The 9,126-nt window shown below is 61.7% G+C and overlaps 1 protein-coding gene across 2 annotated transcripts; it reads right to left on the minus strand.

The window, feature by feature from the left end:
- Nucleotides 1-6: 6 nt before the first annotated feature.
- Nucleotides 7-5,206, minus strand: DOC2A (double C2 domain alpha). Of its 2 annotated transcripts, none has more exons than XM_059155559.1 (11): nucleotides 5,000-5,206; nucleotides 4,009-4,290; nucleotides 3,585-3,664; nucleotides 3,323-3,397; nucleotides 3,091-3,200; nucleotides 1,280-1,406; nucleotides 1,122-1,181; nucleotides 881-1,044; nucleotides 696-777; nucleotides 519-615; nucleotides 7-408 (listed from the first exon to the last, which is right to left on the minus strand). In XM_059155559.1, the coding sequence occupies exons 2-11, from the start codon at nucleotides 4,271-4,273 to the stop codon at nucleotides 257-259; spliced, it is 1,212 nt and encodes a 403-aa protein (XP_059011542.1). In that variant the 5' UTR covers nucleotides 4,274-4,290; nucleotides 5,000-5,206; the 3' UTR covers nucleotides 7-256. The 2 variants fall into 2 exon arrangements, with proteins under 2 accessions (XP_059011542.1, XP_059011543.1); XM_059155560.1 differs by lacking the exon at nucleotides 5,000-5,206 and adding an exon at nucleotides 4,558-4,952.
- Between the last annotated feature and the right edge of the window lie 3,920 nt (nucleotides 5,207-9,126).

Consider the following 9,126-nt stretch of genomic DNA (forward strand, 5'->3'; position numbering starts at 1 on the left):
ACAGCCCCCTTGGGCGCACACGGGAAGGTGTTTGCATATTTGCGTGGGAGCGAGTCAGGCAGGAGGAAGTTTGCATATGTGAACACAGATCGCCACGGTCCCTCACGAGACAGACAGACCCACGGTCACGCAGACGCTCACGAAAAGAAGACAGGTAGTGGGGGGCGGGGCATCCACCCCGTGTAAACGTGCAACACACTCGTGCGAAGGTGGGGTTCCGGCCCCACAGGGCCCGTGCCGGGCAGGGGCCGTGCACTCAGGCGGAGGCGGAGGGCAGGGCCCCGGCGGCAGGGGGCAGCTCGCTGGTCAGGGTGTGCCAGCGCTCCAGGGCTGCGTCGGGCTGCTGCAGACAGTCACTCCAGTGCTTCCGGGCCTCGCCCCGGGCCCCAGGCCCCAGGGACACGCCGCCTGGGAGGCGACACGCAGCGGCAGGCACCTTCAGGGCTGGGCTCTCGGCCAGACACCCCCCTTCCCCCGCACCCCCCCATCAGCCCCCACCCAGCACGCTTCTCCCTCACCGATGAAGTCGTTGGACTTTCCGATGTCATAGTCCCAGACTGTGACTTCCAGGGTCTTGGTGGCCAGAGTGGAGAGCTCCATCTCGTAGAAGAAGTCCTGGGGCAGAGCAGGCCACATATTCGGTCAGGCCCCAGGCCCCACCCCCAGCCCCAATTTGTGGGCCCTGCCCTGCTCACCTCATTAAATTCTGGATTGAGAGTCTTCTTCTTCACACACGTTTTGTGCTTGGATTTCTTATCCACGTCAGGCCTCAGGTACCTGCGGAGGAAGGTGGGGCGGGGGAGCAGGTGGGTCAGGGGCTGGTGGGTCCCCAGGGAGGCTGGCGCAGGGGTGAGGCTCCAGGGCCGGGCGGCGGGCTCACGTCTTGACGTAGGGGTCCGAGTAGCCATTGACGTCCATGGCGGCCAGGTGGGCGCAGCGCACGATGCCCACCAGCAGGCCCCGGCGCCGAGAGCTGTAGCTGAGACTCAGCAGGATGCGGCCGCGCTCTTCCAGCAGCCCGGGCCCCTGCTCGGCCTGCTCCAGCTGCCGGACAGACTCGGGGCTCAGCCTGAAGCTGCGCCGCCACCCACCCACACCTGCCGCCCGGGGAGGCACCTCACCTCCTTCAGGTAGCAGGAGATGCCCCTCAGAGCCGCTGACATGGAGGATGGGGAAGCCAGCTGCGGGGACCGAGAGAAGGTTCTGGAAACCTGGCCTCCCCGGGGCCACTGCCCTCCACCCCCCCCCCCCAACACCCCAGACCAGCCCCCACACAGACCGGGACCTGGCGCTCCAGGCAGATGTTAAAATGTTTCTTCTGCGAAGGCTTGAGGCGGCGGAGGGGCACTCGGATCTCCCCGATGAACTCGTTGTGGCTCAGCTTGTCCTCGTCACAGACGGAGATCCTGGCAGGGAACTGCAGGCTCAGGGTCCGCTGGGTCGGGTAGGAAGGCCCTCCCACCCAACCCTGAGCGCCTGAAGCCAGTCCCCGCTCTGCCCCAAACCCTCCACACCGCCCCCATTTCCCGGGCTGTGCGGGAGCGGCCGGCCTGGAGCGTGCTAGGGGCTGTCACTCGCCCCGTCCTCTGCCCCCCTCTCCGGCTTCCCAGGCCAGCCCTGGTCCACTGGAACCTGAGCAGCTTCTGCAGAAAGCCCTCACAAATCCCGAGGGCCCCCACCCTCCGCTGCCTCTGGTCGGAGCCTGGGGACGGGACCCAACTGAACATGGTGCCCGGAGCTGGCACTGGAGGTGTGGGTGACAGTGTGCAAGCGCTAGAAGCTCCTGGAGGAGCCCTGGGCGGTCGGAAGAGGATCCCACACTCTGGCACTCCTGTCCTTGTCTGCGTGCAGCAGGGAACCAGCGGGGAGAGGCACGTGAGCCCAGCGATCACGAAATGATCGCTTCCGGGGCGCCTGGGTGGCTCAGTGGGTTAGGCCGCTGCCTTCGGCTCAGGTCCTGATCCCGGGGGCCTGGGATCGAGCCCGCCATCGGGCTCCCTGCTTCTCCCTCTCCCCCTGCTAGTGTGCTCTCGCAAGCTCTCTTTCTCTCATAAAACCTTGAAGACACGATTGCCTTGAGTTCTGTCCGTCCCTTCTGCAGCTTCCCGTGCTCCCTTCTGTCCTGACAGTCTTGAGAAACTGTCACCGAGAGCTGTTCATTTCCCACCTCTGCCACCTACTAGCTGCCGTGTGACCTTGGCTAAGTCACTTAACCTCCCTGTGCCTCAATTCCCATCTACCAAACAGAGCTATCAGTACCCAGCCCCTATACCTATCGGAATCAAGGGAAATGAATGTCATAGTGCATAGCCCCGGGCCGGGCCCCGGTGAGTACTCAGCTGCTCAGGCCTCCTGCACTCACATCTGAAAGATGAGCCAGACTTCCTGGGGTCTGCCTCTGTCTTCTCCCACTCCTCCTGAACCCCCAGTTGGCCTCACAGCCAGCAGGGTGATCTCTAAAACCCAGCTTGACCTCACCCCCAGAGGCCCCCAATGCCAACCCTCCCCCCCCCACCCACTTCCCCTTTGCCAAGAACACAGCTAAAGGCCTCACAAGCCTGCCCTGTGGAGCCCCTCCATCCGGTGAGGGACCACAAGCCCCACAGCTCCACCTCCTGGGACCATGGAGCAAGTTTCCGGTCCCTGAAGACTTGACTCCCTGGCACTGGCTGTTGGTGGGGGCACAGGAAACCGCACGGGCAGACCTCTGCTACATAGGTCTGACCTGTCAGGGGCTATGAGGAGGGCTCTTGGCAACCAGGGAAAGCTTCCAGGAGGAGGCACAGTGGGGAGCACTCTCCAGGGAAGAGACGCAACAGGCCAAGGTCAGGAGTCTTGAACCTGACCGGTCTGCAAGTGAGTGGGCAGTCTTCTCTTGGAGCAACAGGAGGAGGAGATTCTTGGGAGGGCAGGAATGCCAGGAAACATTTTCCTGCTGCCAAAGAAGAGGAACTGGGGGGCCAGTGACTGCTCCAGGGCATGTGAGAGGGCCTTAATGGGAGGCGGATCAACCAAAGGAAGTGGCAATGACAGCCCTCGGAGGAGGCGCTGAGCTGGGACCCCGGGGAGCAGGGACCACGGAGCCCTCACCTGAGCACCTTGTGGGTGATGTCCTGGTCTGTGATCCCACTGTACGTCAGATTCTCGTTCCACACGGGATTCAGCGTGTTCCTCTGAGTCTTTGTTTTGAGCTTATTGGCCTGAGGTGTGGAGAAGAAGGTTCTCAGGACACGTCCCCCAGACCCTCAGAGGCTGAAGGCGGGGGCAGGCTGGGGACAGATCCACCAGCCAGGTCCGGCTGAGGGACAGAAGAGGCCGTTACCTTGCAGGCCCCAGGCAGCAGGTGCAGCTTGACATAGGGATCGGCCAGACCATTGAAATCCATGGGCTTGAGGCCCTGCAAGGGAGGGGGGCGGGGAAGAGGGCTGCGAGCTCCCAGCCCTGTCTGCCCCCCCACCCTGCAGAGTGGATCCTCGGGGTGCAGAGAGTCAAGAAGAAGGGTGCTGGGGCACAGGGGCCAGGAGGAGGAGGAGGGGGCCCAACCTGGGGACCCGGAAACGCGCTGGGGAGGCCTGGATACTTACCTTGGCTCTAAGGATGCTACAGTGCAGGGTGCAGGAGGCCTGGTCGTAGAGAAGGTCAAACTCCAGCATGCCCAGCGCGGCTGCAGAAGCGGGAAGACTGGCGTGAGTCAGTGTGTAAAGACAGGTGTGTGTGCGTGAGACCAGTGGGCCGGCCGGCTGCTGGGCGGCTGGGGAAGGTGTCTGCCGGCCTGTGTGTGTGTGTGCGCGCGCGCGTGCACACGAGCGTCTGGGTCCCTGGCTGGGCCGCAAGGGGCTGTGTGGGTGGTTGAGTGTCTCAGCAGAAATATTGAATATTGAGCCTTTCTGAAGCTGTCATCTCCACACTGCCTGCAGCTGCGGAGGCAGAGCCTGCCTCCCCCAGCACGCCCAGCGGGGCCCCAGCGCCCCCCAACCCCCCCGGGGTCCTGCCCTCCCCCAGACTCACTGGTGTCATCCGAGTCGTAGCTGTCCACCTCGGCTCCGTCCTCAGGCGTGGTGGCCCCAAGAAGGGCTGCAGGCGGGGCCAGAGCCAGAGGCGCAAGGCGGGCAGGGGCCTCCCTGAAATCCCTGCCCCCGCCTTCGGGTCCTGGTCCCAGGCGGGGGAAGTAATCTGAGATCTGCCTGATGGGCCGGATGGGCCCGGGGCACACGTTGATGGCCATGTGCTCCTGGATGTTGATGGTCATGCGGTCGCCTCTGCGGGCCCTCATGCAGCAAGCACCCTGGGCTGCGGGGCCAGACGATCCAGAGAGCGTGAGCCCCAGGGGGACTCCTCCTCCCTACCTGCTGGCAGCTGGCTGAGGGCCAGATGGTGACCTCCCCAGGGGGTGGGGCCCTCCCTGGCTTCCCTTCCCAGGTGTGCCGGGAGAGGAGGGGGTGGGCAGTCTGCGCCAGTGGGGGGGCCCCAGACCCCCAGCTGTGCTGCACCAGGACGGGGTCCCCAGCCCACTCCCCAGATGGGTCCTGGTCCCCACCGCCGGCCAGACCCACATACCTTTGGACAGTGCCGATGCCATCCTCCCAGCCCCTGCCCCTCATCCCGGGACACCGTCTGCCCCTGGGCCCTGCCATCTCTGAAGCAGCCCCGCAGGCCCCCTCCTCTGCCGGTCTTGGGCTGGGCTGTGTCCGTCCGTCCGCACCAGGAGCCTGTCTGGTCCGCGCGATACCCACCCCTCCAGGCTTCCACGGCCCACTGGCCCTTCATTCAGCCCCAGGATCTGTCTGCCTACCTGCCTGCCTGCCGGGGTCCCCCCCACCCTGTAGCCAGCCCCTCGGGCGGACCCCTGCCTCGGATGCCTCCTCTTGAGACCGGCTCTCCAAGAGGCGCCAGAAATTGCAGCCTCCAGGGACCTAACCCCCCCCCCCCGCGGGGGCTCCCAGGCGACCGCGCGCGCCCTCCCTCCCCCTCACGCCCCCGGCGGCCCAGCCCTCTGCACCTGTGTCTGTGCCTCCAACAGGTGCCCAGGCCCTGGGGGGGGGCGGCAGGTGCGGGCTGGGCGGTGGCGGCCGGCGACTCCCGCGGCGGCCAGCGAGAAGAGCGCGGAGTCCGGCTCGGAGCGCCGAAGAGGGAGGGAGGGAGAGCAGGAGAAAGTGCGGGAGGCGGGGGTGAGCGCGGTGCGGGCGAGGCGGCCGCGGCGCCGGCGACGGGGGGCGGGGAGGGGCGGCCGGAGGCTGGGGAGGGGGCGGGACTCTCCCGCCGGCGCCCGCCCGGCCCAGTCCGCGCGGCCCGCGAGGGCACACCCACCCCCACCCACTGGCACTCCCGCGCACACGCCTGCGCCCACGTGCGCACGCTCGCACACAGCCACTAACCCAGGCGGAGAACTTCGCGTGCACACACTCGCCGACACCCGGGAACCAGCGGCCAGAAGGGCCCGGGGCTCCCCAGCTCCCCGGAGACCCCGGGCCCCCGCCCCTGCCCCCGCGCCGAGCCCGCAGCGCCTCCCTCCTCCGCGGTCCTCCCGCTTCCCTCCCGGGTCCGCCGGGCCGGACCCCCCGCCTGGTTGCCATGGCGACGCCGCTCCTCCCCCCCCTCCTCCTCCCCCTCCTCCTCCGCCCCCCGCGCATCCTCACGCCCCTCCCCCACGGAGAGGGCGCGGGGGAGGGAGAAGGTTGTCGGGCCTCTCCCTCCCCCGTCCTTAGGGGCGGGGCTTAGAGATCCGCAGTGATCCCGGGGTGGGCGGGCGGCGGGGATCGGATCCTCCCGGGCACGCCGGTCTGGGACTTGGGGGTCTCCGAGCCCTGCTGGGGAACCTCACAGTCAGAGGGAGGGGACAGGTCCGAGGCTGCGGCTTCCCCCACGCCTCTTCTCTGTAGCTGTTGAGGCGCCTCTCCTGTGGCCCAACCCAGACCCCAAGGGCCCGGGTCCCCTCCTCAGGACTGGCATCACCCTTGGGAATCCCCCCTCCCTCAGCCCACCCCCTGCCATCTCCAGTTCTGTTCATCAGATGGGGCGGGGCGTCGGACTTCCTTCCGAATGCCCCGGAGCCCTGCAGCTAGGTCCCTCACAGTCTGCCCTTTCCCACCTGAACCCTGCCACCCGCCTGTCAAACTCCAGCCTGGGATCCTTGCTCCTCTTTGTCCCAAACCCTCTGCCCCGCAAGACAGAGTCCTCACAATGGCCTTCTAGGCCCTTCGGCCCAAGACCCTAACTTCTCCTATCCGATCCCGGGCTGTCTGGCAGGAATTTTAGTTGCAGTTCCTAGAACACACCTGGATCCCCCGAGGCCTCTGGACCTTGGCTCCCTGGACCTCCCAGGCCGGTGGTCATCCTGGGTCACCTCTTCCTAGAAGCCTTCCTGGAGCATCCCCTCACCATCCCCTAGTTTCCAATGTGCTCCCTTAGGCTCAGTTCTCCCTCCTGTTTACACTTCTGTGTCCCCCACCACGAGGGAGTGCCTTGGAGGCTCCCCCAAGCTGGGCCTAGCCCTAAATTGGCATCTTGAAGTTTTGTGACTTAAAAGTAAGAGAAGTGTGGTTGCACAATAATGTGAATGTACTTAACACCACGGAACTGTATGCTTGCAAGTGGTTAAGAGAGAAATATGTGTATTTTTTAAAAATAAACGATTTTTTTTTTAAAAGCGAGAGAAATGCAAAGTCAAACCACGCTGAGATAGCACTCATCACCGACCAGATGACAAAACTCAAAGCATCTGTTAACACACAATGCACACAACGCTGTGGGGAAATGGGCACCACCTCTACGGAGGCCCTTCTGACTGTAGATACCAAGATGGCAAATACACAGACTCTTTGACCCAGAAATTTTACTTGTAGGATTTTATCCTACGGATATGCTGGCCCATGAGCAAAATAATTGAAGTTCAGGATTCTTAAAGGCAGCCCGTTTGCAATGACAAAAGACTGGAAACAACTTTAACGTCCACAAGGTGTGTGTGGGGGGGTCGGTTCAATCCGTTCTGACCCAGTTTCATATGATGAAAGAGAGAGAGGCCCTCATGCTTGTAGGCACACTCGTATATAGAGTCGTCTTCCCGATCTCAGCTTAATCTAAAAGAGTAAGGCACAGAACAGTATGAATGGAAGGGGGAGAAAAGAGTTCATACGAGTTTGGTTTTTTTGTGGGCTTAACTTATCCCTGGAAGACTGCCCAAGAAAGTGGTAACCAAGCTCCAAGGAGATTGCTGGGGGGTAGGGTAGGGCAGGAATAGGAAAGACTTATATTCTATGCTTTTGTACACTTTGAATTTTGTACCATTTGCCTCTGTTCCCCATTCAAAAGAATATTTTAAAATAGTATCTATTTAAAGGCAATCATCAGGTTTTCTTTGGGGCTATCCAGATGAGAGGGGAGGCAGGACCAAGGGAGACCCCCCCCTCAGTCCAGGAACATAGCTGGTGGGTCTGCCAAGAGGCGGACTTGGACCTGCGGGAGTCGGAGAAGAAACCTGGCCAAGAAATCCTGCCTCATGGGCTGCTGCCTGCTCATAGCTTAGCTCAGGTCCAACACCACGCTTCACCTTGGTGGTGGCAAGGAGAGCATGAAGCGGGACTTCAAGCCAGTTACCGGGCAAATAGCAGACAGCGCTTAGCCCCGGCTTGTCCACAGGTGGAAAGTTTTTCATCCATCCATTCAGCCGATAAGCATTTATTGGACACCTACTGTATACTTTGGTGCAAGTCTATGACCAAGAGCAGTGATCTTCACAGTCTTGTAGGAGAAACAAGACAAAGACACAGACAACTTCAAAGCAGTGAGATGGACAGGGCATGATCCGAAGGCCGTGGGAGTTCCCTTCCTGCGCAAAGTGTGGGCTCAGCTGAGACTCAGAAGATAGGAGAAGCTGACCCATTCATGGGTGGTGGCAAGCGTGTCCTAGGCACAGGTGTGTGCAAAGCCTGGAGTGTGCTGAGAGAGGGGAGTCGTGCAAGAGCTCAAGTTGGTGGGTGGAGGGGGCTGGGCAAGAGTCTTGCAGGTCAGGGCAAGAAGTTCATAACACACGGGCACCGCAGGAAACCGTTGGAGGGTTTAAGTAGGGGATCCGAGTGTTCTGGTTTGTTCTCCCCAAAGGAGGAGTGAACGGAGAGGAGTCCACCAGTCCACAGGCTGTCGAAAGTACCAGGGGAGGCCTGGGCTTGGCTGGGAAGAGTGGGCAGCAGTGGAGGACGAGAGAGGAGGACGGATTTGAGGTTTATGTTGGAACTGAGCCACCAGGGCTTGATGATTGCTCTGTCTGCGGCGGGGGTGGGGGTGGGGGGTGGGGGCTTAAGGTAACTCCTGGCTCAAGGAACGGGGAGACCCATTTGCGGCAATGGAAAGCAGGAGCCCAGTTCGGAATGGGAGAACCGAGAGGCCCATGTGTGATCTCTTGAGTTGGAGATGGTTTTGGACATAGAGAGACACGAAGCAGGAAGTTGGGTAGAGGAGTCTGGAGCTCAGAGGGGAGGACTAGGCTGGAAATATACATTTGTGAGTCACCAGCATATAGATGGTATTTAAAGCCAGGAGACTGAATGAGATCACCTAGGGGGAGAGAATATAGACAGAAGGAAAGGTCCAAGGCTGAGCCGGCTGGAGAAGGTAGAACCCTGAAAATGGGCGAGCACGGCTCTCACACCGAGAGGCAAGGGCACGGTTCTGCTGCGAGACGAGACGGATGGAATGAAAAACACTAACCATCAGTTTGGGCAAGTTAAGAGGTCATTGTTAGACTTGGCAAAAGTGGCTTCAGTGGAGTGGTAAGGTCAGAGCCAGGTCGGAAGGGGTTGAAGAACAGAAGCGGAGACATCACATCTGTCTCTACCCGAATGACGTGCACCCAAGAGTTCTTTCCCCTGTGATCCCTGAGGGCAGGGACCAAGCCCTGGTGATTCCTATCTAGGCCACAAATGGAGCCCGGCACAGAGCAGGAACGCAATACATTTACTTCACTGTCAGTGTCAAAAAGGTCTTTTCTGGTGGAGAGCAGCTGCACTCTGTCGGGGCGGGTGAGGAGACGCCAGGATCTACTCCCATGACTTAAGGCTCTGGAGCCCTTCTCCTGGCTAAACGGGGGCCAGGACTTTGGGTAAGTCACTTTCTCTTTCTTAGAAGAGAGAG

This window comes from Mustela lutreola, chromosome 17, assembly GCF_030435805.1.
Source record: "Mustela lutreola isolate mMusLut2 chromosome 17, mMusLut2.pri, whole genome shotgun sequence".
Lineage (NCBI taxonomy): Eukaryota > Metazoa > Chordata > Mammalia > Carnivora > Mustelidae > Mustela > Mustela lutreola.

Bases quoted from the DNA above. Each gene is read 5' to 3' on its own strand.
- DOC2A (XM_059155560.1), bottom strand. From the start codon at position 4,579: ATGGCATCGGCACTGTCCAAAG. The intron at 3,201-3,322 runs GTAACGGCCTCT...TCCACACCTCAG, and splicing joins TGCTGCCTGGGGCCTGCAAG to GCCAATAAGCTCAAAACAAA. The intron at 1,407-3,090 runs GTGAGGGCTCCG...GTTCCCTGCCAG, and splicing joins ATCACCCACAAGGTGCTCAG to GATCTCCGTCTGTGACGAGG.